The 27,586-nt window shown below is 35.6% G+C and overlaps 1 protein-coding gene across 1 annotated transcript; it reads left to right on the top strand.

Annotated features, from left to right (window-relative positions):
• The first annotated feature begins 1,043 nt into the window (after window positions 1-1,043).
• On the top strand, window positions 1,044-26,855 carry EBS1 (EMS-MUTAGENIZED BRI1 SUPPRESSOR 1). The gene is made up of 37 exons (XM_021968864.2): window positions 1,044-1,388; window positions 2,333-2,752; window positions 2,860-3,013; window positions 5,104-5,275; window positions 7,515-7,588; window positions 9,115-9,211; window positions 9,285-9,397; window positions 9,532-9,647; window positions 11,492-11,549; window positions 12,292-12,444; window positions 12,547-12,645; window positions 12,747-12,890; window positions 13,406-13,474; window positions 14,200-14,288; window positions 14,428-14,590; window positions 14,873-15,007; window positions 15,121-15,220; window positions 15,309-15,403; window positions 15,545-15,657; window positions 15,754-15,964; window positions 16,247-16,315; window positions 16,496-16,641; window positions 17,453-17,554; window positions 18,464-18,611; window positions 19,880-19,936; window positions 20,031-20,161; window positions 20,305-20,393; window positions 20,518-20,867; window positions 20,993-21,082; window positions 22,557-22,621; window positions 24,061-24,163; window positions 24,267-24,425; window positions 24,527-24,667; window positions 24,847-24,890; window positions 25,266-25,380; window positions 25,986-26,138; window positions 26,274-26,855. The coding sequence occupies exons 1-37, from the start codon at window positions 1,228-1,230 to the stop codon at window positions 26,448-26,450; spliced, it is 4,875 nt and encodes a 1,624-aa protein (XP_021824556.1). The 5' UTR covers window positions 1,044-1,227; the 3' UTR covers window positions 26,451-26,855.
• The last annotated feature ends 731 nt before the right edge of the window (window positions 26,856-27,586 follow it).

The raw sequence follows: 27,586 nt of genomic DNA, 5'->3' as shown, positions 1-27,586 counted from the left end.
AACTCAACATCATAGTTCTTTGCGCATGGGGCATCACCTCAGAACCAAAGAGAACATAATTGCAAACATTCCACAATAACCAAAGTATAGTCGCAAATAAGGAATGTTGATCACTAGGAGCGACGTCCCAAGTAGCAAACCACCAGTTGTGGGCATCAGTAACAGGCAACACAGCAAGACATGAATCCCATCCCAAAATTTCCCATATAGGAGAACAAGCCTCTCAATCCTTGTGGACATGTAAAGGTGTTTCAACCCAGTCAATACACCAAAAATAATTAACCTTGTGCGTGATCTTCTGTTTAAAGAGCACATCACGGGTAGGGAGGATATTCTTAGCAAGGCGCCATAAAAAAGCTGCATCTTCAGTGGTACTTTCAACTTCCAAAGATGTTTTCAAAGCTTCTGGGACGTAGAAGCCCAGATGTAGTGGAAGAGTGCGCAAGTTTTTGGTATTCCAAAGTGGCCTAATAACCGCTCTTTACTGTATGAGCATGTTTGTTGTTGGTGATGAGCATGTTTTACAATGGTACTCTTTTTCCTTGACCAAATTTTCTTTAATTTGTGAGTTTTTTAAGGTAAGGTTTTAACGAGGCCACAATTGCTCCATCATTGGATCTAGTCCCTCATATTTTGTTTTTGGGTAGTAGTGTTCTTTTTTTCGTTTTCTTTGTTTCCTCGTCATTGTTTTAGGCCGTGGATCTTTTTAAGATCACATTCTTGTTTCTGGCTTTCTCGTTGGGTTTTGGATGTTTTCATCCTCTCTTCTGTTTACTCTTATGGTGTTCTAATAAAGTATCTTTAAAATAAAAAAAAAATAAAAAAAGTTGCACTGTTGCAGCCCGATCCGAGAGTCGAACTTGGCTCAAAATCAGCGCCGAAGCCTGACGAGTAGCGAGCCTGTAACGAATGGCCACGTTACGTACTCAGAACGCCATGCAATCACAAAACAGCATGTCATACTATGACGTGGCGACCAACACTCAGTTACCAGAAAAGCCCTTGGACATTTCATACAAAGACCAATAGAACCGTTAAAACAGTCTCCTCACTCTCACAGACAGAGTCGTCTTCTTCGTCAGTCTTCGCTCTCAGCCGAAAAACCTAAAACGAACAAAAGGAAAATCCCACATGACCTTCGTTCTCTGATTCATCAATGGAGGATCTGTTTGGACTCGCATACCTCTGAAGGATCACAACTCTTTCTGTTTCATTTGGTAACTGCAAATGGGGACCCGTTTTAAATTCGTGTTTTGTGCTGTGACCATCGTGATTTGTTTGGGAGTGTTTGGAATTGGTTCGGTTTCTGCTCAGAATCGAAGACCTAAGAATGTTCAAGCTGCGGTTCGGGCCAAGTGGTCTGGTACTCCATTGCTTCTAGAAGCTGGGTAGGTTGCATATACATTTATGAATGTGAATGCTTGCTTATTATTCTCATCTTTTAAGTCTGTTAAAGTTTGCGTAAGTTTTTCTTTCCATGATTTAATGCAAAGCGCATGCTTTGACGAATAGGAATCTGCTTGCCCTTATTCAAAAGAAAGGGAAAATGATGGTTGAATAGGAGTGCGTTTTGGCAACCATGGAATGAGCAATGCCTCAACAGATATAATTCGAACATGGTAAAAGGAAGTTAAAATGGCGAGAGTTAGGCGTCGAAATGTTAGAAAGCAGAAAAGTAAATGATATCTAACAGTTCTTTTGTATGGAGACAGTCAATCTTAAACTGATTTGGACACTTTTCTTTATTCTTTCTATTATATGTAGAAATTTAAAGAATTCATTAATTTTATTTAGTTTAGACGGTAATTGTTGTGACATTATTCAAAAATCAATTTTTTTTTCCCTAAAGATGACCAAAAGTATGAGTCCTTTCATTTAGAAACTAGCATTGGGGCTGTGAAATTTGTCCCATGAGTTTTCCACTATCTTTCCAAACAGAAGGAGTCACTGAATCTTGAAGGGGATCATGGTCTTGAATGTAAGTTTAGGTCAGAATAAACGTGTCATAAACACAAGTGCTTTGCTCCCTCTGGAAATTCTAAAAGGGACGAGAGTTTTGAGGTGGTTTTGAGTTTTGGGATATAATTTTGTCTTACAACTTGGAAATGCATGCATGTTCCAGTAGGATACATCATGAACATTGTGCTCATATGATGGTTAGAACAGAATCATATCTTTTAGATGATTATTTGTTAGATAAGTTAAAATTTGGTGTTGAAATGTAATTGAAATCAGTAAATTAAATTTCCCCTGATTTTTGTAAATACAGTTTATTTTCCTATGTTGTGCCTTTCTTAAGCTATTGTTAGCTTCTGTCTTTTGTCTTATGCAGTGAATTACTATCAAAAGAACAGAAAGACCATTTTTGGGACTTTGTTGAGGTTTGGCATCAGAGTGAGAAGGATGATGTTAATTCTCATAACGCAAAAGATTGCTTAAGAAAAATTGTAAAACATGGCCTCTCTATTTTAAGTGAACCACTGGCATCTCTGTTTGAATTCACTCTTATGCTGAGATCTGCATCTCCAAGATTGGTGCTTTATCGACAACTAGCTGAGGAGTCTCTATCTTCTTTTCCTCTGGTTGATGAAAGTAATTCAAGCGAGCATGTAGAAAGTAAAAGGTCAGATCCCTTGAATGTTGGTCTAAACCCAAAAAGCCCTAATGGGAAATGTTGTTGGGTGGATACTGGAGGTGCACTGTTCTTTGATGCTGCTGATTTGAAAATTTGGCTTCACAGTCCCAGAGATTCGTAAGAACTGCTCTTTTATTTTGCTTTGTTATCTATCTCTGCCTATCACTCTAAAAAAAGAAGCCTTATTGGGCGCAATTCCTCACCTTATATTTTTTGGTTTTCAGTTCTGGAGATTCATTTCAGCAGCCTGAAATTTTCGAATTTGATCACATCCATTTTGACTCAAGTGTTGGAAGTCCGGTTGCTGTTCTTTATGGAGCTCTTGGAACTGATTGCTTTAGGGAGTTCCATCTCACCCTAGTTGAAGCTGCAAAAGAGGTTTGCAACTTGTGTTATTCACTTTAATATCCTCTTGGACATTAGAGTGATTACTCATACTATGTTAGATTTTTCTTTTTTTTCAATTTGGAATAATTGTATTAGAAGTCGCAAATGTGGGTTAGGCCAGTTGGCCAGGGCAGTGTGCCCACCCCCTTGCACCCAAGTTCGAATTCCCCTCCCCGTATGTTAGATTAATTTAGAGTAATTTAGACTATCGCTGGTATTCAAAGAAAAAAAAGTTGTATTAGAAATCTAGAAATGGCTATCAATCATATTATAATACATCAGGGAAGGTGAATATAGCCCAATATATTTAGGTGTAGCAAAGTAAAAGTAATTTTGGATTCCTAGAATTTTTTTCGGTCAGTTGAGCAACATATATTGCTTACATACCAACTGGTTATAGAAATTAGAGGCTTATATTACCATGTAGCTTTCTTTTGTTTTTTGACCTGCATTTCATTTAAGCTCATAAACCATAGGGCAGATTTAAAAATGTTTCTAATAGAGGCGGTAGGCGTTAGACATTTGAAGCAGTGACTGAATCGACACTTCTTACCAACAGAAACACTTTTTGCAACATAAGATGTAGTGTATTTTGTTTCTGATCTTGCCACAAGCGTAGAACTAATGTAATAGCATTGGCAAATACCAATTTGTCTGTTAATTGTAGGGATACTCTTTGAAACACATAATGCCTGGATGTACGGTAGTGAACATGAGGGAGATAATTGACTTAACGTGTCAGCTTTGTGTTCTTTTTGTTCATTTTCTACTTTTTCCTTTTTTACACCATACATACTAACTTGTCGAAGTGTAATGTGCCACTAATATTACCAAATTATCATGATGCTGTCATGTTTACCAGCTGTGTACTAGTTCTGTTATATGCGTACATTTATATGTATTTTTTTTTTAATAGAAACATTGTATTGATAATCAAGAGGAAAAAAACCTCGATCAAGCAACAAAACCTATAATGAAGAGTATCTGACCAACTAAGACAGAAAGATTCTGAATTAAAAACACAAAAACATAAGTGACATCATCTTAAGACGGCCGTCATGTCCCTCAAGATGATAGAGTAGTGATAATCCTTAAATTGTCCCGAAACCGAAGCCCAAAGAGATGCCCAAAATTTAATTCTATCCCATAATTCCTCAACCCTTACTCCTGTATGACCCTGAAAAATTCTTCGATTACGCTGCATCCATATATTCCAGAAAATAGCATGAACTAGACAATCTCGAAGGGTTCCAGCTCTCTTCCCCTTCCCCGACGCCCTCAAATTGATACTAAGGAGCTCAAAACACCCTTTAGGAATGACCCACTCCGCTCCGAGAGCACCCAACATCCTCCACCATAATTTGAGGGAATAAGAACAGTGAATGAACAAGTGATCAATACTTTCTGCATTCTCTTTGCAAAGAACACACCAAGAAGGGGATAAGCACATCTTTGGTTGCCTCCTTTGAATGCAATCACAAGTATTAATCTTGCCATTTGCTACCAGCCACACGAAAAATTGGATTTTCGGAGGTGTCTTCGCCTTCCAGATTGAGGTGAAAGGGGAGAAAACATCTGTGGTGGTAGAGAGAAGAAAAGACCTGAAAGACCTGCATGAAAACGAGCCGTGCTCCTCAATCTCCCATTATCTCCGATCCAATCTAGAACTATTTATTCTCACCTTCCCCAAAATATCCAAAAGAATTACCACTTCTGCAATTTCAGCCTCAGACAAATTCCTTCTGAAATCAAAATCCCAATTAAGATTCACCTCTTGAGTGTTAGCAAAATGGGATATAGTTTGATTTTTTCTCCTGGATAAAGAAAAGAGTCTAGGGAACAGATTTTTTAGTATCCCTTCTTTCAGCCAAAGGTCCTCCCAAAATCTAATTTTCTCCCCATTTCCAACAGAGAATCTGCAGCTTTGAAGGAAAGAGTTATACCCTTTTATATGTATTGGTATATATATTAGGTGAGTGTTGCATGCATTATTTTATGCGCATCATACATACCTTTGATTGTTTGCTAATTTTTATGTGTGATTTTTTGCTATATTTGCTTATACATTGGCTAACTTCCAGGGAAAAGTTAAGTATGTTGCTAGACAAGTATTGCCTTCTGGCTGTGATGCGGAGATTGACCATTGTGGTGCTGTTGGTACAAGAGATTCGGTAAACTTGGGTGGTTATGGAGTAGAACTTGCTTTGAAGAATATGGAGTATAAGGCTATGGACGATAGTACTATAAAGAAAGGTTAGAATAATTGATTCTAGCTGTTGCCCTTGAGCACCCCTGCTGTGCTTAATCTTTAGAAGTTAAAAGTTTGTTTTCTCTCTGGGAAGCTGGTGCTGGTGAAGGGTTTCTCTGTTCAATCTTTTACAACTTAATTTGTGTATTAGTCTACTGCCTTTTGGGATAGTTATTTTACTGCACGAGTATACACTTTAATATTTTTAAGCGTCTTAATCTCAAAAGTTATTTTTGATAATTATTTCCTTAATTTCTGTGTGCCGAATTACAGTTTCTCTTTCATTTGATTTTATTTACTGACTTTTTCATGGGTTGTAGCAGTAGTTCCAGTTCTTTCAATTGGGTTTGTACATGCATTACGCATAATTTTGGTTTCATGATGTTGAGTTCAGTTGGAGCCAATTCTCAAGGTGGGGGATTTCTAATTTCTTCCATTTCGGTCCTCTTCCCACTATCCAGTGGTACATGAGTTGGACATCTTTCATTAATTTATTCTACACTTTTCATGTGGCTCTTTAATTTAGAATAGCTTTTGCTTTTAGGCAAGCCTTAGAATATGTTATCTTTTTTTCTTTTCTCAAAAGTTAGATAGCAAGTGAGTTGAGTTGAATGACTTTGAGAAGAAAACTTTTGCACTTAAGTATATAACATAGAAAAAAACTAGGTTAATCCATGAGTGTGTTCTCTGCGTGTATAGGGTCTTTGTTGTTATAGTTGTGGATATGTGATAAAAAATTCAAATAAAATTAAATGTTCAAGGTTGTTGGAACTCTTTTTAATAAAAAAAACAAAATACTATTTAGATCACTAAAGAATTCTATTTGAAATTTCTATACTAAAAAATCTAAATTTCCATTTTCATAGAAAGAGACATTTTGTTAATCACACTCAAAGAGTATATGAATGGGGGCAAGATGTCTACTACAATGACCTACCACATCCATTTGCCAGAACAAAACCTAATCTTCTGATTAACAAAGAACTGCCACATCTAACAAATCCAAAGTTATATTTGCAGAAACAAATTCAACGGAACATCAATAACTGAAACCAAATTGAATTTGATATGTGGAAAAGTTGGTGTGCTTTTTTTATATTATAGGATTATTCATGATTTGGTGTGGAGCTGTTGGAGAGAGTTTGAGGGCAGTATCATTTGATTTTTGGGATGTTTCCTTCTAAGATATTTTATATGGTTGGAAAGCAGTTGCCTTTTTATTTATCAATATGTACTTTGTTGATAAGAAGTGTTATTGAGTTTCATATGTAGAATTGTTAGTACTGATCTGTTGAAGGGGATTGTTTCTTTGTATTGTTTTGTGTCTATTATCTTTGGTGGGTTTGTTACGGTATCAGTAAAACTCTTACAGATACAAAACCAACTCAATGCGATATGTTTATTAGAAAAATAATACGACTATGAATAGCTTAATTCTCACAAAGTCAATCACAAAAGTGAGTCAAAAGTGAGTCAGTGCAAAAAGGTTTCTAAAGACTTAGTAAGCTCTAAGAAACTCAGACATGTAGTAGTCTTATAAAAAATAAAGAGAGACATTGGAATGCGTGAATAAAAATGCCTACAAATAATATATAATTTTTTGGGGAACAGAATCACATGATCCCCTCGAGCAGTTTCAAAACAACTGATACAGTTTTACTCTTTATAAACCAATGCTACACTCTCCCAGAAATTGCTCGAGTGGAATTTGATTCTGCTTGAGTGAATTACAGAAAACCATTAATTCTGCCTGAACGAATCGCAGAAAACCATTTCTTTGTTTGGTTTTCAAGATAAATCAACACTTATTTAAAAAACTACACACCTTTATTTACATGCACGAATGTGTACCAAAGTCATACTGACCCACTTAAGACTTGAGATTCGACGTTAGTTACCTCCGCATCCACACACAGGATGTAAGCTTGATTCATGATGTAGCTTGAAGGCTGTCTTGAGTAGTATCTTGCACACTAATTGCTCATCTCGGCTTGAATAGCCTTGACTCTATTTACAAAGACTTAGGTTTAGGATAGAAAATTGCAAAGTTCCAGTAATATGAATTGTACACTATTTTGGATAGTTTATTTTTCTCTTTTTTTCCCTCACATCTTTATATTATTCTGTTTTGTTATCGTAGTAAGTAAAATCTTTTTTGTGCTTTTACTCATGTGTTTTAGTTGTTGGAGTCTTTTAATTTCTTTTGTGGTTAAGAACCTCATGAGTTTGAGGTTTATGCTGCAGGGGTCACTTTAGAAGATCCGAGGACTGAAGATCTAAGCCAAGAAGTCAGAGGGTTTATTTTCTCTAAAATTCTGGTTTGTTATCCTTTATATAATAGCACAAGTTACAGTAACTTTGTGTTTGTAATATAAGGTACATAAGTCTATGCATGGTTGGTATGCTTCCTCGCTATCTTTTTGTACATATTGATCTTTGTGGATGGGAAACACTGCGAAGTTATTAAACGCAAATAGTTTCACATGGAAGCCCTTGTAATTTTTCCACTGAAAGACTGATTTCTAGACAATTCCCAACCTATAAGGGTATGGAGCCACCATCGAGTTTAGTGTAGTGTGTCAAGTGGAAAAGGCTGATAGGGGTCACCATTCCATGAAAAATGGAGCGTAAGAATGTTCAGTCTTATACTGGAACAAAAAATTGAAAATTTTCCTTTTTTGTCCCTTTTATAGAAAGCAGAAAAAGATGGAATAAATAGAAAAAGGAACAAAATAACGTTTGGATTTATCTGATTTGCTATGCCCTTGCTTTTGGTGAGTTTTGAAACTGAGAATGAAATTACGTTGCAATTCAGATTAGGGATAAGTGATATATATAATGCACTGTACATCTTTTATTAGTAAAAGTGGAATGTGTATATATGAATAGTATGTATATTTGTCATTAGATATGATCATTGTTTTAAATGTTTTACACACACATTGTCAATATTATGCTTGGATTTTCATGATCCACAGATATACCATGTGTTATTAACTAAGTTTAAAGAAGTTATGAGGAAGATGAGTAGGCTACTGGACTCAACTAAAATTTAAGAAAAGAAACTAGTGGACACAGAGAAAATTAATCTGGGATTGAGAAATTTATTGGATGGTCTTGATGACTTATAAATTAATAGTGTTGGTTGATATGTTTAGCAAGCTCTAGAGGATTAGTAAAACCCAGCATCTTGATACTTAATAGACAGATATAAGCATAACCGAAGGCTGCACCAACTGCTCTTTATTAAACTTGTGAGTTTTATGATGTTGTATATTCTGAAATAAAGCATACGGTTTTGCGTTTTAACCCATGTGGGCAACATCAGGGTATGACCAACAGATCACTAAACATGTGAAAAAAGAAATTGAACTAATGTTGTTCCAAGAAGATCAATTGCAAAGCCCTCTTCAAAGGGTTTGATTGATAATTTGAGAGAAGGGGACCTCACACGCTTTTAATTATGTAGAAAAATCATTTTATTGACAGACTTTAGGAAAGATGATTGATTCTGTGATTAAAGCTGGAGTAGTGATTAAAATCAGAAGTTAAGGTAGATACCATTAACAACAAGCAAAGTTTCTCAAAGATGGTTCAATTTTCATATGAAGATTGTTGCACCAATTTGGAGAGGTAATGGAAGGCACCTTTGACTTGCTGCTTCTGATTGAGTGTGTGCAGACTTGCCATTAAGTGATGCTATATTTAACAATTCAACTTTATCAAAAAATGGAATTCTATAACTTAGTATGGAATTATTGTAGTGTGTGGAATGGATAATTTGTTCAGAACTTCCAGCCAGTCACCGTAAAGGATGACATTATTTTGCTCCATCTACTTGCAGGAACGCAGATCTGAACTCACATCAGAGATAATGGCATTCAGGGATTATCTGTTGTCATCAACAGTATCTGATACACTTGACGTTTGGGAACTAAAAGGTATCTGCAAATTAAGGCTTTAGTCTTTGTTTCTGATGAAGTGCAGTATGCTAAATGGTACTCTTTTGAACAGATTTAGGACATCAAACTGCACAAAGGATTGTTCATGCCTCTGATCCCTTGCAAGCAATGCAGGAAATTAATCAAAATTTTCCAAGCATTGTCTCTTCCTTATCTCGCATGAAGGTAAAGCATTTTTGTACAGTTTGAATTTGACATGAATCTTAAATAATTTCTTCTTCCTCATGGTGAAAATATTTCCAGAATATATATTTTATTTTTGCCGTTGTCATCAATTCACCAAGCTTTTTGCTTTACAGCTCAATGATTCAGTTAAAGATGAAATAAGTGCAAACCAGAGAATGATCCCACCTGGCAAGTCCTTAATGGCTCTGAATGGTGCTTTACTCAATATTGAAGATATTGACCTTTATCTGTAATGCTTTTTCTCTTACTGATTTTCTTTTTATCATTTTCACACTGAAGAGCTTGCATAATTCTCATAGTTTGTGTTATCACACTGATGGTGATGCATGTGGTTGTCTGTTTTAACCGATTTAGATGTGTAGGATTTCTTTTGGCTTGACAAATGTTTGTGTGATCTAGAGAGACTTTAAGTGGCTTTAATTGTATTATGAGCTTGAGGAGGGTGACAGGATAATTTTTCAATTGTACATGATATGGTTTAATATTATTTTGTAATCTTTCTTTTTCTTTTTTTTGTGAAAAAAAAACTTCTTGCAGATTTCAATTACCATTAGGTGTCTAGTTTAGTTAAAAAAGTTTTATATTATGACTCAATGGATAAACATAACCCATACTCCAGTCATTATGATGTAAAAAGGCCCTATAAGAACCCCAGAAAATAGATGTATAGAGCCCTTCTTGCAGCTGTAGGATGAGTAACTGCTACTCCAATCACTGCTGGAGCCTGGAGCCTAGATTTTCTAGAGGGAAATCAAGGAAAGTCTGTAGGATAGTTTAGAAACTGAAAACTCTCGCCTTTAAAAATAGTGCCAGGTGAAATTGCTCTTCCATCTACTTCTGCTGCTGCTGAAAATGTTCCAAATCTTCTCTTAACCATATTGCCTGCAATTCCTTGATTCGTCTCTGAGTTCTCACGAGTCCACTCTGGATTATTTCCTTTCCAGCCATAGACCCACAAGAAGCACAGATCTGAAATGGTCCCTGATTCCACCTCATGTACACAGACCCAATAAGAAAAACAACCCCAAAAAATAGATATAAATATAACCCTTCTTGCCGCTGCAAGATAATTAAATGTTACTCCAATCACTGTTGGAGCCTAGATTTTCTAAAGCAAAATCAAGAAAAGCATGTAGGATAATTTAGAAACTGAAAATTCTCCCATATAAAAATAGTCCCAGGTTAATCTGCTGTTGCATCTCATTACCAGTATGAATACATCTTAATATGTTCTACTTTCCAATCATAGATTACCTTCATAAGAAATCTCACCACATTAAAATTTCACATCATTCACCATTAGCTTGTTCAAAATTGTATTCATCAACCCTTTTAAGAGTCTTGTGATGTTGTCCTATTCGAGTCTGTCTTTCATGCTTGTGCTGATCTTTACGATCCTCCGTGGGTATATTTCATGTTGCATGTACCATTTTAATCTGTTTGGATGCAGAAATGTTTTGTACTGTCAGTGAAATGATGCAAAACTTGGAAACATCAACTCATGGAAATATGTCACAATTTATTAGTAATGAAATTCAGGTGTATGACATGTTTTGCCTTTTAGATTAAGAGAAGTTTTTGGGGGTTATGGTCTTGCCTTCTGAAGGCGCTTTTGTGAAAGATAGGCAAATTTTAGATGCAGTATAGGTGGGAATGTTGTGTAGTACTTCACTGTAATTGATTTGCTTGTTGCTCATATTTTTGTTGTTTTTAATACACTCTTGAAATTGCACTCCTAACCTTGCCTGAGTATTTTCTGTTAAAGCAGACTACTTGTATTGATTGAATTTACCTTTTTCTTTGCCTATAGATTGTCCAAAATCTTGAGAAAACCATGCATTGTTGTAAATTTGAATGTCATTTATCGATTTTAGTGGAGAACGTTTGATTGAAAATGGTATCAATTCTTATTACAGTAAGAGGTGTTCGAGTTGGTATCTATATGTCCAGCTCTGTTCCTGTCACCTTTATACTTTTCTGTTGTTCATTTGACACTCATTCGAGTGTTTACAAGTTTAATGCTCAACTTAGTCTGTTCAACCACTGACATTGCATTTCCTTAATATTTCGTAGGTTGGTTGACTTGGTACATCAGGATTTATCATTGGCGGATCAGTTTTCAAAATTGAAGGTGAATGGAGTTCAATCTTAGCTATGATTAGCTGGAAGAGTGCACATCATGGGCTAATATGTGGTTAATTCATGCAATTGACCTGTTCACTCCCATAAAATGAAATGCTAAACCTTCAATTTTAGGATTCACTCAATGTTAGTTTTTATGTCTTAAATGGGAGCATTTAAATTTTTTTTTTTTTAGGGGGTATAGATTTGTGTTATTGGCCCCTTTTCCCTCCCTTTTTTACAAACTATTTGTCTTACGGAAGCAATTTTTGTTTTTATATTTTTATATTTTATGTGATTAAAAGAATGGTATGGCGCTTCTAGATTAAAATGTTATTTAAAGGTGATCTGAGTTAGGGATATCACCATCACCTTTATCAATCTTCTTTTCAGTCAGTCAGCTACTTTTGAATAGAGTACATTGCTGGGGATCCTTGGTTTGGTATGACACTCATTTGTACTATTTGTTCCTACTTCTGGATGCCTAAAATATTTAACGTGGTTGAGGGTGAGATGGGCAGATGCACATCCAATTCATGGGTTAATTCCAGCTCAGATATTGAATTTGGAGTTGGGCTGGGTTGGGCTTTGTCTAATGTCTATTAATATCTGATTTTGAGCTGACTAAGCTCCTGGTGTAGTCCTGTAGGCCTTCTTTCAAATTTGATATATAGTAGTGTTGAACAGTGTTCGATGAATTATACCATAGATTTGAAGTTAGCTTGATATATTGTTACTATCAATTATCACAGATTCCTCATAGCACTGCAAGGAAACTCCTGTCGACTGTGCCTCCTCCAGAATCTGATATGCTCCGTGTAGATTTTCGTTCAAATCATGTTCATTATCTAAATAACTTGGAAGAAGATGCTATGTATAAACGATGGAGGAATAATCTAAATGAGGTGGATATATTGCTTCTTTCAGCCCCTCTCTCTCAACTTTGGATGACATCATATACCTATGTTTTTCTGGAAATATGATCTCTACAATATATTTGGGTGTAGATTTTGATGCCAGTGTTCCCTGGACAGCTACGTTATATCCGTAAAAACCTTTTCTATGCAATTTCTGTTATTGATCCAGCAACTGCTTGTGGTCTTGAGGTAAGTTTTATTCTCTGCCACGTGATAAGTGATATTCTGGTTTCATATTATCTTGATGGGTTATACTTATTGGATGATCTTTTTATGTTCAAATCTTGCAGTCCATTGACATGTTTACGTCTTTGTACGAGAATAACTTCCCTATGAGATTTGGGGTTGTACTGTATTCTTCGAAGTTCATCAAGCAGATTGAAACTAGTGGTGGTGAAGATGACAGTAAAATTGAGGAGGATATATCCAGCTTGGTAATTTCTTCTCTACCTTTCTTATTTTGCCACTCTTTTGTGTATTTAATTTCCTCCTATGCTTTAGCTGTTGAGAGTATTATCCCAAATCGTGGAATTAAAGCCTTGCATTTCAACCCATTGACAATTGGTTTGGGGTTGGATGCACACATTCTAGCATGGTATTAGAGCAGACTATCCACGTGTTGGGCTAACAGCCACTTGTGCTCTCACGTCACCCAATAACATGTGTTGTCCACGTGTTAGTCTTAAGAGATGCCACATGTGAGGGCGTGTGTTGAGAGTATTATTCCACATCGGAAATAGAAGCCTTGCCTTAGTGGTTTAAATGATCTCCGGCGTGTCCACACATTGCCAATTGGTTTTGGATTGGATGCTCACATTCTAATATTAGCCACCTTCCGTGTGCCCCTATCATACAAACTATTTTTCATGTCTTACAGTAGCGATTCTTGAAAACGGTTTTCTTTGAAGAGGCTCCTGGATTATAAAGAAACACTTTTGTGTGTGTGCAGATTATACGTCTCTTCATTTATATCAAGGAGAATCATGGAATTCAAACAGCTTTCCAGTTTTTGAGCAATGTAAGTGTCTGCTGTGATGCTTCTGTCAAATTTGTCTCCATATTAGTTCATAATAATTGCACTAAAAAGATATTTCAATTGAGATATAATAATTGCTTCTCATATATTGCTTTTCTGTAGCTTTTTTTGCTGTCATAATGTCACAGTATTTCAACTGTTGTCATCTTTTATTGCATTCTTTTGTTTCACGTGTTCATTGCATTGTTTTGTTTTCTTGTGTTGCACTGTGTGCTAAGTCTGCTCAAATGTTCCTACTGCTTAATTGACTAAAGCACCTGATCCCTGTCCTGTGTGCTTAGTATTCTAGATTGGTTATTAGAAATAGGCTTACTTTATATATTGTTGCATATGGTGGAGTTACTTCATCCTTAGAAAAAGAGGCACATTGTATCCTGTACCTGGACACAGTGACACATTCTTTTTACCACTAAATAAGATTTTACATCTTAATATGTTTGTATAAGTAGGCCTCATGTTGGACTAATTCGGAGGGAGAAATTAGATATAGAAAAGTGCCATAAAGAAGCTTCGGGCTGCTCTTCTCTTGTAACTTGAATGATTTTAAATGGTCCCTGTATTCTCTGGGCATCTTTGCGTTAGTGTTGCTTCTTGATGTGCACTAACATCTTAGCACACTATTTTTGACTTGTAAGATAATGCCGTGTGAAGCAATACTCCTTAATTTTATGCCTAAACAACACTGTTTTGTTTATTCTGCATGTCAGATAAATAAATTGCGGATTGATTCTGATGGTTCTGACAATGATTCTCTTGAAATGCACCATGTCGAAGGAGCATTTGTAGAAACTGTATTGTAAGTGTTTATACATATTTTACGGCTGATTTGAATTCCAATACTTGTATGTTAATCATGATTTCCTGTTAAACAAATATATGTATTCCTTATTTTATTTCTAGGTGAGCTGAAATCTGCTCTTATTCTCCTTTTGTAGACCCAAGGCAAAATCTCCACCTCAAGATTTATTACTGAAGCTGGAAAAGGAGCAAACTTACAAGGAACTTTCTCAAGAAAGCTCCATGTTTGTCTTTAAGCTGGGTTTGGCTAAGCTGCAGTGTGGCCTGTTGATGAATGGGCTTGTGGTGGATTCTAATGAGGTATTGTTTCATTTAAAAAAACAGCGTTTGTCAACTAGAGTATATACAATATCATTTTTACCCTTTTGATGTTAGATAAGCTGAATAATGCACTTAGAAATTGAGGACAACATAGTAATTAAACTCTATTTTCACTAGGTCCCTAACCTTCTCTGTCCTACTTCTATCTACAATAACTTCTTTTGAAACATCCATAGCATGTGTAGCCTCTTCTAGTTCTTGAATATGTCCACTGTTCCTAGATGGTATAAACCATAAGTCTTTTTGGTTTACATTGATCAGGAGGCCCTTATAAATTCCATGAATGATGAGCTACCCAGAATACAGGAGCAAGTTTACTATGGGCATATAAATTCTCGAACAGATGTTCTTGATAAATTTTTATCAGAAAGTGGTACTACTCGCTATAATCCACAGGTGAGCATTTTAGAATCATTGTATTCAAAATTTAGAATGCTTTACTTAGAGTCATGATGGTCTATGTATTGCAATGATTTAACATGTAGTGTTTTTTGTTTTGTTTTATGTAGATTATTGCTGGTGGAAAACCAAGGTTCGTTTCTCTGTCTACATATGTTCTTGGAGGAGAAGGTGTCTTAAATGATATTAACTATTTGCATTCTCCCGAAAGTAAGCTGTTTCTAAGTAAAAACCTTTAGTTCGTGCATACAATTTTGCTCAGTGAATTCTAACTGGTGGGTCATTTGATTCCACCCAGCTATGGATGATTTGAAGCCTGTGACTCATCTTCTAGCTGTTAATGTTGCATCAAAGAAAGGGATGAAGCTGCTTCATGAAGGCTTATACTATCTGGTTAAGTTTTGAACACTTGCATTCTCTAAATTAATATTATATCTTTGCTGTCATAATTTCACCCTAAACATGTTCATCACCATCATCATAATTATAGATGTTGTTTTCTGTTTTGTATTTATTTATTTTATTGTAATTCAGATGGATGGGTCTAATGCTGCTCGAGTAGGTGTGCTTTTCAGTGTCAATCAGCATGCTGATGTTACTAGTCTTCTTTTCATGAAGGTGTTTGAAATCACCGCATCCTCATATAGGTTTGTATGTTTATCAAAGCATAATGGGAATGTTTATCAAAGCTTAATGGGTAATGAATACATAACTCATGTTAATTTTTCATGCTTGTTGTGCAGCCATAAGAAAAGGGTGTTAAACTTTCTGAGTCAGATGTGCACATTATATGAGCATAATTACTTGCTTGCACCATCTGAAGCTGCTGAGAGCACTCAAGCATTTATAGATAAAGTCTCTGAGTTGGCTGAGGCTAATGGGTTATCATCAAAGCCCTATAGATCTGCTCTTTCTGACTTTTCTGCTGACAAATTGAGAAAATATGTGAATAAGGTATACAATTATCTGTGGTTTGGCTTTTTATGTTTAAATTATAGTGTATAAGTTCACTGCTTTCATCAGATGCCTACTGACTTCTGATAGACATTGGCCTGCTGTAGGTCCTTGCAAATAGTTCTGTGAATAGGGTTCTTTTGATGCTTTTGCCTTTTTTTCATCCTTTTTCCCTTTTTTCGCCTTGCGAGTTATTAAGAAATCATTTTGTCTTTATCTGTTCAGACATTGGTAATCTATTGTGAGAATGTTCTTGTGATAGCTGTGCATGATGGTTTTCAGGTAGCACAATTTTTATATAGGGAACTTCGCCTTGAATCTGGTGTTAATGCAGTCATTACTAATGGAAGGGTGAGTCTTCTATGTTGACATTCTACTTAGTTGGAAGTCATATTAAATGTTATTTCAGCCCTTTTACTTAAACATAGTATAGAGTTTCAATATTTTTTTTAAATAATTATCTTTACAATTAGTTTCCATGTCAAGGCAACTATCCCTATATTAATGAAATTGTTATGTGTGATGATATAGGTGACACTTTTAAATGACGAGAGCACCTTCTTGAGCCATGATTTACGTCTTCTAGAGTCTCTGGAGTTTGCACAGAGAATAAAGCACATAGTGGAAATTATTGAAGAAGTGAAGTGGCAGGATGTGGATCCTGACACCCTAACAAGGTTTTTTAGTCAAGCTTCTTTTCGTTAACTGTGCAATGCGCTCTACTTACATCCTAAATCAGCTGCAAGTTTTTAGCCCAACCATTGTGGAGACCAAAGATAATTATGCATCGTTTTTCTGCATGATCCTGTGTATTTAAATTTAAGATGCCTAAGCATGTTCCAGTAGTTTTCTTGTAAGTCAACAAATTTTAATTATTTCTATATGAACATAAACTAGAAATTCATTCTGAAAGAGAGATATCGGCTTTCTGCTTCTGCCTTCTTGCATAGGATTCCTAGTGAGGAAGTTTGTTGGTTTATTTTTGCTGCCAAAAGCTTAAGCTGTTAGGACGTGGGCCAACAATTACTTTATATTCTAAGACACTGTTTATATGACATGCTCTCCAAGGTGGCAAACAATTTTACAGATTTCATGTTTCTTTTTAAAATTTATTTATTTTTTGTTTTTGAATCTCTCAGTTATTGCATGCCATATTCACAGTTTTGGTCCATGACCCAGGTCTCCTTGAGGATTGTATTACATGTATTCAGTTTTGAGTTTTGGGTATTGGTACAAGTCCTGATCTTGGATTTCCCTGTTTTGTTGGACTTTCCATATATTTGGATGATCCAGTGCAAATGAATTTGATGTAAAGGAGCCGTCCATATAATTGGGGTGACTGGGGATGACTGATAATGTCGATAATGACTCTCAGTAGGGGTCACCGATTAATTTTGGCCATTTGTAACTGACATCAATCTTTTCGTTCACCATCTTATCTTTTATTCGAGTAATGACTAATTGTGATTTTTCAAATGGTACTTGCAGCAAATTCATTAGTGATACTATCATGTGTGTGTCATCTTCAATGGCTATGCGGGATCGAAGTTCTGAAAGTGCACGCTTTGATATTTTGAATGCAGAATATAGGTAAACAGATAACTGGTTCTTTGAGTGTATGTATAGTATGGGGCAATGACAACTAGATGTCTCATTGTAATTTAGTTTCATAATACCATGTAAACAACTTTAATATTGTCTTTAGATATCTAATATTTAAGAAAAAGCATGAGTGTGGTCTTTAGTGGCAGTTGACCTGGATATTTGATGTTGGGTGCAAATTTTAAGGGCTTGTTTGGGAGTGATTCTGAATAGGCCAATAATCACTTCTATGGAGAATCGCTTCGCCATATAGTCACTTTAAGTGGTTTTAAGTGATTTTATGGAGAAGCACATGAGAGTTGTTTCTCCTCAGAATCGCTTAAAATCACTACAAGTGATTATATAAAGAAGCACGTGGGAGGTGCTTCTCCCCATAAGTGATTTTGGGCCAGAATCACTCCCAAACGAGCCCTTATTGTGAACAAAGAGCCCAACTCCTTAAACTTAAAAGTACACAATTGATGTTAGATTTGCAGTTTAGATTTGTAGAAGGACCTTGATTTGCAGCCTAGTGGTCTTAGGTTCAAACCCCCATGGCACCTTGGTAGTGTATGTGTGTGTGTGTGAGAAACCCCCCTCCTCCTTGTAGTTTAGATTATCGCTTGTATTAAAATAAAAAAGTAAGCAGTTGATTGTAGTTTCTAATATTTAGTGAGAACAGAAATAAAAGGAGGATCTTTTGTAACTTTCCCATATTTGTATCTGATTATAGTCTTAGTTTCTGTTGTGTAAAAAAGTATAGCGTTTGAAATATATGCACCATGCTTAGGAGAGAAGTGCCTTGGTATGGTTTGTAATGGTGATTCTTATGGATATGTTGGGGTCTGTAAAAAGTTAGATTATGTATTTTGTTGTTCCATTATATCTTACACTCCTTTTTTTCTTTATCCTTTACAGTGCCATTGTTTTGAACAATGAAAATTCTAGTATTCATATCGATGCAGTTATTGATCCTTTAAGTCCATATGGCCAGAAGCTATCATCAATTCTTCGCGTTCTTTGGAAATACATTCGGCCCAGCATGAGGATTGTACTAAATCCATTGGTGAGATAATACTTGCTCAGTTGCTTAAACTTCATAAATGTGATACATGAATGCCATTACCTATTATGTGTTCTTTCCATTCTACAGTCTTTGGTACAGAAACTCATATATATAGAGTTAAACTTTCAAACACAAACTAGCATGCAACTTAATACGAAACAAAACGCCCTTTTGGAGTGCACCTCAATATCGGATTTCATGATCCGAACCATTCATTTTTCTAGAAATCTGAATGAATCGTATTATTTTATTCTTCTCATTCTGAGGTATTTATAAGATGTACAAAGTATACAAAAAAGGTAAGGATACAAAGTCAACTATATTAAATAATAAACCCTAAACCTAATATATCATGTCAACAATTTTCAATTAGCTATTTGATTATTATCATAAACTCTTCAATATTGTTATTGATTTCACTATATCCGTCTGTTTATCTGGCAATCATTGCCTCAGAGCTTTTTGTTTTGATAGAGGACCCAAGAAAGACAACACTTTTTTTCTACATTGTCTATCCCTGGTCTCTCATAGCATACAAAAGGACTCAACAAAACTTGTTCTGCTGCATTCTATTTTCTCCTCTGGTCATATTCATCTTTTCTCTTTGTTCAGTTCTTTGTTTGAATCGTAAACTTAGATGATCTTGTATTTACCAAGTCTGGTATTCTCTAGATTTCTACTATCCCAAAGTTTGGGGATGGCAATTTTTGTCACCACCCACAAATGGAAATAAATCTGATCAAATGTTATAAATGTTTAGGTTTCCTTGCCAGAGTGCTTGGTTTACCATCCGGTTGACCTGCCAACAGAATTAAAAAGTCACATTCAAGTTGATCTACCAAATGAATAATTGACTCATGATTGGTATAGCCTTTTTATTTTTATTTTTAAATGGAATGAGAAACAAATTTTCATGAATGAATAATTGACTCATGATTGGTATAGCCTTTTTATTGTGGCTTTATCTTTTTGAGGTTTGACCTTTTTCCATAGGTCACGGTGTGTTGTTACCTGTTTGATTTGATATTCAAGCAGTTTATGAGTTTTGATTTACAAATAATAGAAAGGCTGTCCTTTGCCTTTTCAGTGTATCCATGTGTTGATACAGTACTGTTTATGACTATTGCCATCAATAAACCAAAGATGGTCTTTTGTTTGGTTTTGGTATTTTTGTAAATTCATGGCTAGGTGTATATGTTTCTCTCATTGCTTTTGTTAATACAGTACTGTTAATATTCTCCACATTCTAACAATTGAGTTCTTTTCAGAGTTCTCTTGTCGATCTTCCTCTGAAGAATTATTACAGATACGTGGTACCAACAGTGGTATGCTAGATGACTAGTTTTCTATAAGCCCAATACTTTTGTTTCCATTGGAATGTAGACTCCTGTATCAGACTCTTTGTCATCATATTTGCAGGATGACTTCAGCAGCACTGACTACAGAATAAATGGGCCAAAAGCCTTTTTTGCAAACATGCCACTGTCTAAAACTCTCACAATGAATCTTGATGTCCCTGACCCGTGGCTAGTGGAGCCTGTTATTGCAGTGTGAGTTTCTCCATTAACACAAGTTTGTAGTTTCTGTCATACTGTCATTGACTCTGATTCAAACAAAATGTAGAAGAATTTACGTTATGACTACCACTTTTTATGCTTTGCCCTTTACTAAATTTATTTCTAATTATACACAGCCATGACTTGGATAATATTTTGCTTGAGAATCTTGGTGAGACACGGACATTACAAGCTGTGTTTGAGCTTGAAGCTCTTGTCCTTACGGGTATGATTGTGTTCTCTTGAGATGAATTGTAACTCGGCATTACCTTACAATTTTACTGCAAGTTAAGGGTGCGGTGAGGGTTACTACTATGTTGTCATATGTATTGACAAGTCGTCTTAACCAGGTCATTGTTCTGAGAAAGATCATGATCCTCCCCGTGGCCTTCAGTTGATTATTGGTACTAAGAGTACACCTCACCTGGTTGATACTCTTGTGATGGCCAATCTGGGATATTGGCAAATGAAAGTGTCTCCTGGGGTTTGGTACTTGCAACTTGCTTCTGGTAGAAGTTCGGAACTTTATGTTCTGAAAGATAATGGTGACGGAAGTGGAAGCAAAACATTTTCCAAACGTATCACCATAAATGATTTGCGGGGTAAAGTAGTTCACCTGGAAGTAGCGAAGAAAAAGGGAAAGGAGCATGAAAAATTGCTAGTGTCTGATGTCGAAGACAACACACAGGATAATAAGGAGGTGAGTGCTTCTTGTTATTACTTTTGAAATATTGTCCTAATTCCTACTACTGTTGTGACCAAATATTGTCTTAGTGTGTAGTCTTAGAAATGTTATTTTTTTTATTTTTCTTTCCGTTGTTGTAGGGAAGTAGCTGGAACACCAACTTCTTGAAATGGGCTTCTGGTTTTATTGGTGCTGCTGAACAATCAAAAAAGAGTGGAAGTACTTCAGTGGTAAGGACTCTTAGTAATTCCTTTCTTTTCTTCACGGGATTGTATTACCATTGTTGAACTGCTGTTATTCTGTTTTTGGTAAAATTGCAATGTACCGTGTGTCATTTCTTCAATCATTGCAATGGGCAGCCATAAGAAACTATAGATTGGTACTTAGTTAATGGAAATCAATAACAAGTTGTAGTTATGCATAAACAATATAGAAATATATAATTTAGTATTGGTCCGAGTCAGGTTAATATTTGTCTCTACTGGTGGATACAAGTAACCTGTTAAACTTAATGAATTATATACATACCAAGAAAAAGCCAATTATATAATAATTGGAATGTATCAGTTCGGTGTTTTGGATTTTAGTCTCTATATATAAAGCAAAAGGACCATGAAGGTTAGATTTTCAGAAATAACTTAAAATTACCCTCAGGTTAAAAGAAATACTACAGTTGCTCCCCAATCCAACATTACAGAAGAAAAAGATAATCTTTAAAGTCTGTTGAAATGAATGGCCTAGTGAAGACCAAAACCTTAACTCTCAAAAGATCATCTGCCCTTACCCCTCCATAATCTCCAAAGATCCTCTGATTCCATACAAATTATCCATAGTACTGCCAAGACATTACCACTACCCATTGAAGTATAGTCTTTGTCCCTCCGCGAAGCGCAGCATGTTTATAACTTAGCCAAGATTAACTCTCTGTTGCAGTCACCCAACTCACTCCAGCGTCCTTACACAAAGTTATGCAATCCTAAGGCTACTTGAGAATACACGAAGATACGATCGGTGCATTCCCTCTGTATCTTACTCATAATGCACCACTGAGGAGTAATAGCAGCTTCTCTACCCTGAAGAAAATAACAAGTATTTCCCCTCTGGTGAGCCCCAAGCCAAACCAAAATCTTGACTTTAGTCTTTCCAAGTTGTCTGCACTGGGGAAAAAAAAAGCCGGAGCTGCATCATTTGTATTTAGGAAACTAAAGAAAGGTTAGCAAGAAAATTCTCCTGATAAATCCAACCTCCATCTTCTGAAATCTGGTTTAGCTTTAACAATTCTAGTACTCCAACAATCCCAGTAATGAAGATAGTGACACATAGAAAACCTCCCTTTGGCACGAAGCAAGAACCTCATACAGGCTCATCACTAAACTTATTGGTCTACATTCCCCTTATTTACTTTTAATTAATCAGAAGTTGATTAAGTCCAGTTCATCTAAATGGATTGCATTAGGTTTAGCAAATGTCTTGGTCTTTATGCAACTTCTTCCTGCTTTTTTTTTTTGTGTATGTATTTTTCGAGTTTCTCAAATACTGCTTCTGACTAATTTTAGATATGCTATTATTGATTAAAGTTTGCATAATGTGTAAAACCTTACTTTAATTAAACATTATATCATTCCAGTTAGACTCTGGTTATCTTTGATAGTACTCTCTATTATGGTTTTGGGTAATGATAGTCTTGCAACTATTCCTTCTTAGGAGCAAGGAAAGGATGTACGACATGGAAAAACAATTAATATTTTTTCTATTGCTTCTGGACACCTGTGAGCGTTTCTTCTCTCTTGATTTTGATCTTCTTTATGCTTTCTTTTACAGTCTTTCTGTGGTGAACATAATTGAGTCCATGATTGCTTCTGCATCATTATTTTGTTTATGAACATTTTTTATATTTTATATTTCTGCCTTGTATTATAAATGGAAAGTACAATATTCACTTTGTTGATGATCAAAATGTCATAAAGAGTCATGATGTAGTAGGATACTACTAAATATCAAGTACTTTCTTTAAAAAAAAAAATCAAGTACTTAACTCCCTCTCACAAAACTTCATTCTTGTTCAGATTGTGATATTCTCTGTGTTTAATACGTCTTATATGTTTGATTGTCATGCATTTCTATAATATTTAAGCAAGATTTGAAATATCTTGTGGCTTGAAAGTTATGGAACTAATAAATTGGTTGGCCCACCATGCTTGATATGGTCCTCATTTTCCTAGAGGATGGAATCTTACTATTTTGGGAACTCAGTAACTTTGAAATTTCCTTAATTCATGATCATTGTTTGGGTTATTGTTAATGGACATCTTGTTCATCCTCCTTGTACTCCTGTTATTTCTAATAAACATTGGTTTCTTATGAAAAATCAAAGATTGAGTGTACATGTTGTATTTAGGGATTAGTTTTTAATGTCTTCCAGCCTGGAGGTGAAAGCCACAAATGATGATCCAAAATGACATTTGTGAACTTTCATAAGCCATTGTCTCGAAAGTACACGAGCCTGGAGTTCATAAATATTTGGCAGATGGGGGGGTCAATTTCATTGGGACCCCAGTGGGGTGTGAGTGCAATTAAGTCAAACCTCACGGGTTCTGAAATTGACCCACAGATGGTGTGCCATACGATATAATTAAAGTGTTGAAATTGGTTCTTTATATGCCTATACACGTTGAATTCAAAAATTGGTTTTTGGACAGATCTCAGATAAATGCTCCCGCCCTCTTAGTTGTATACCGAAATAATTTGTGATTTTGCAACTTTTACAATTAGATAATAGTAATAGAAATAAAAATGAGAATGATTATTACAACTATCATGATGATAGTGATAACAAGAAAAATTGTCATCATTATTCTATGAGATTGGCTTATTTTAATTTTTCCGTTAAGCATGAAATCTTTTAATAGATATTTATAAAAATACCCAATCCTAGACATGTATTTATAAAAATACCCAAGCACTATTTAAACATAGAAACATACCCAAAATGGGTTTTGGGTATGTGTGTAATGATGGGTTTTGGGTATGTTTATAAATGGGTTTTGGGTATGTTTATAAATGGGTTTTGAGTGTGTGTAATGATGAGTTTTGGGTATGTTTATAAAGTGTTTTGGGTGTTGGGTATTTTTATAATTTCAGCCCCCATTTTGGGTATTTTAGTGAAACTCCCATCTTTTAATGACTTTCTTGTGATATAATTTGGCAGATATGAACGTTTTACAAAGATCATGATTTTAAGTGTCTTGAAGAACACCCGTCGTCCAGTCAAATTCTGGTTCATAAAGAACTATCTGTCTCCTCAGTTCAAGGTTATAAATGTTTAAGTTGTACATTTGTCAAGGTTTTGTCTCATTCGCAGAGAAAAAAATTAGACTGCTTACTTGGATACTTGGTCATTATTATTATACGCAGGATGTCATTCCACTTATGGCTCAAGAATATGGTTTTAAGTATGAACTAGTCACCTACAAGTGGCCTACATGGTTGCACAAGCAGAAAGAAAAGCAAAGGATTATTTGGGCCTATAAAATCTTGTTCCTTGATGTTATCTTCCCCCTTTCTTTGGAAAAGGTATTGCCATTTAATATTTCGTAAGACAACTTGCTGTCTTAGTGCTTTTTCATATGCATATATATATATTTGACATCTTCAATATTTGCCAATATCTGCAGGTCATTTTTGTTGATGCAGATCAAGTTGTTAGGGCAGACATGGGAGAACTCTATGACATGGATATAAAAGGAAGACCTCTTGCATATACTCCATTTTGTGATAACAACAAGGATATGGATGGATATCGGTTTTGGAGACAAGTAGTTACCAATAATGCCCTTATCTTTTTTCTTTTCTTCAGTTTCTATATTTTTATGCATTCATGAATGAAGTTTGTCACCAATTTCATGGATCCATGTCTGTTAGGAAGAGTGTTATGGAGTAGTTTGTTAATTCATCATTGGTTACTTGCTTCTTATCTTTTTTTTTATGGGAACAGGGTTTCTGGAAAGAACATTTACGGGGAAAATCCTATCACATAAGGTCAGTTAGTGCTTATGTTGAAATTGATCATAAGTTGGACATGTTAAGTAATAATATATTTGTAGTAGTTTACTATTGTTTTCAAAAGCTTAGCCTGTGAGGAGGTGGGCCAGCATTTATTTGATGTTCTAGAACTACCCCTCACATGTGGACTTCTCCCTATGACTAGAGGGCTCAACATGGGGAATTCAACTTGTGTTGAGAATTTGCAAGTATAAGGATTTGAACCTACAATCTTTTGTTCTGAATACTTAATAAACTATTTTTAGCTAATCATGGTTTTCAAAAGCTTAAAACTATTAGGATCTGAGCCAAAAATTATTATTCTAACAAGAGGGAAAAACTTGTGGAGCTGATGTGTTTGATTTTGTGCAGTGCTTTGTATGTTGTTGATTTGAAGAAATTTCGAGAGACTGCAGCAGGAGATAATCTGAGAGTTTTCTATGAGACTCTTAGCAAGGACCCAAACAGTCTATCTAATCTGGATCAGGCAAGTGGTTAAGCTCATAATTCACAGTTCTTTTGGTTGCATGATCACGTATTTACGCTTCCAGTTATGATGTATGTGACGAGAATTAGTGTGCTTGTGCATGTCTTTGTCTGTCTGATAGTCTATTTATCTTTTCATTTTAAGGCATAATAAATTGATTTTCGAAGATGAGACAGAGACATACGGGCCCCCACTTGGGCACTGAATGTTTATATTTTAACAGTACTGTCACAAGTGGGCCCAACATGTATAATGTTTGATTAAGTAGGCAATGAAAATGATATTACGAATTTTACATTAACTTTATCTTTGTATACGTGCAATCAAAGAAAATGGATGCGTGCTTGCTGCCGTTCCAACGTAGCAGTGCATAAAACACCCAAATGCATTTACAAACTAACGACCCTAATCATCGAGTAAAGATACCCATTTCACATTTCCCTGTTTGCACTATCAGCAAGCTCCTATCTCTGTCTATCGAGGAGAAAACAAATAAGAACCCAACAATTTTACATTGGGAACACATCATTTGGAGGCTCTTTTCAGATGTACATTTCCATTATATTTTTCATTAACATTTCTAAATGTCACCATTAATGTTACAGGATCTTCCAAACTATGCTCAACATACAGTACCGATATTTTCTTTACCGCAAGAATGGCTGTGGTGTGAATCATGGTGTGGTAATGCCACAAAGTCCAAAGCAAAAACCATTGATCTTTGTAACAATCCCATGACTAAGGAACCCAAGCTTCAGGTAGATGTTTGTTCCTTTGTTTTGTGTTTTTTCCCCTACTGAGTACACACACCTTGGCCAAGTCATCATTGTACTTTTTTCTTTTCAGTGTTCTGATGTGCAATTGCTTTTCCTGAATTTTATTGAATCTTGCAGGGAGCTAGAAGAATAGTTTCTGAATGGCCAGATCTTGATTTGGAGGCGAGGCAATTCACTGCGAAAATCTTAGGTGACGAACTGGACGTCCAAGAGCCCACACCACTGCCTAATCAATCAGAGAAATCAGTGATTGGCAGTCCGGCAGAGGACCTTGAATCTAGGGCAGAGTTGTGAATGTAATATAAAATACACTATGGTTTGGTATAAGTAGAGCAATTATGCAAAAGATCTTGGGTAGCCGGTACACTTATGCATGATTTGACCTCAAGGTGACAGACAGCCTTCCAAACGGTGAAATTGTTGTATGCTAAACAAGAGATTTTGGCCAGCAAGAAGACCATGTGATACCTGAGAAGAGAGGCTTTGCAGGCTTTTCATTTTCATTTTCTATTTTTGATTAGCTGCTGAGGCCTGAGGCTCGTTCAGGCTTATTAGCTAGTAGCCCTAGATGTACTATTTTTGGCCCTGGATGTACTTTAGAAAAGAGATTATTGTTGCTATATATTAACCAAGAATACAAGAGATTTTGCGATCTTTCAATATTTTATGACAATATAAATGAAAGCCATCGTTTACAAATACTGATATATAATATATTTTCCCATTTCATTTCAAGCGACCTCAGGCCCTGAAATTCTCCTCACATTCAGATTATTTTGGGATGCAATTGTGACAGCTTAACCCTATTGACAGCTCTAGATAAATATTATTTGCTCCCATTCTTTCTTAATTTGTCGTAATCATCAAGTAACCATTTCAAAATTGCTCTGCTAAAGCTTCCAAGTCTCAATTCGTCGAAGAAAAGCCCTTCGGCCGTATCATCTCCTCCCTGGCCCCCACGACTGCGACATACTCCGCCTATGTGGTAGAAAAAGCAACTGTCTTCTGCAGTTTAGAGACCCAACTTGCCATTTGCTTAATCTTAAATTTGCCATTGTGGCAGTATTTTTCTACCATTCTATATTGCCATTTTTGCTTAATCCAAACATATCCTAATTATACTAATTAAAAAAGAACCAAATGACTAAATAGCTCTTGATATTAATTATCAATAATTTTCTAAATTTCGATCATGAATAATTCTTAAAGGTGATAAATAGAGAGTTATTGAAAAATCGAACATATTTTCACGTTATTTTCAAAAATCAAACATACGAATGAGAATAGAAATTCATTTTCATTGCCATAACTTGCATTTCCAAACGTTCTTGACAACAGATTGTACCTAATAAAATTGGTAAAATTCACATCTAATGTAACAACTCCCATAAATAGCATGTTACTCTCTCATTTTATAAGTACGACCTAGA

This window comes from Prunus avium, chromosome 1 (assembly GCF_965620075.1).
Source record: "Prunus avium chromosome 1, drPruAviu1.hap1.1, whole genome shotgun sequence".
NCBI lineage: Eukaryota > Viridiplantae > Streptophyta > Magnoliopsida > Rosales > Rosaceae > Prunus > Prunus avium.
This window is presented reverse-complemented; position numbering and strand designations above follow the sequence as displayed.

Excerpts from the sequence above, each read along its gene's own strand:
- EBS1 (XM_021968864.2), top strand. The coding sequence starts at position 1,228 with ATGGGGACCCGTTTTAAATTCGTGTTTTGTGCTGTGACCATCGTGATT. Across the intron at positions 9,398-9,531 it reads CTTCCTTATCTCGCATGAAG|CTCAATGATTCAGTTAAAGA; the intron begins GTAAAGCATTTT and ends TTTGCTTTACAG. Across the intron at positions 26,139-26,273 it reads CTAAGGAACCCAAGCTTCAG|GGAGCTAGAAGAATAGTTTC; the intron begins GTAGATGTTTGT and ends TGAATCTTGCAG.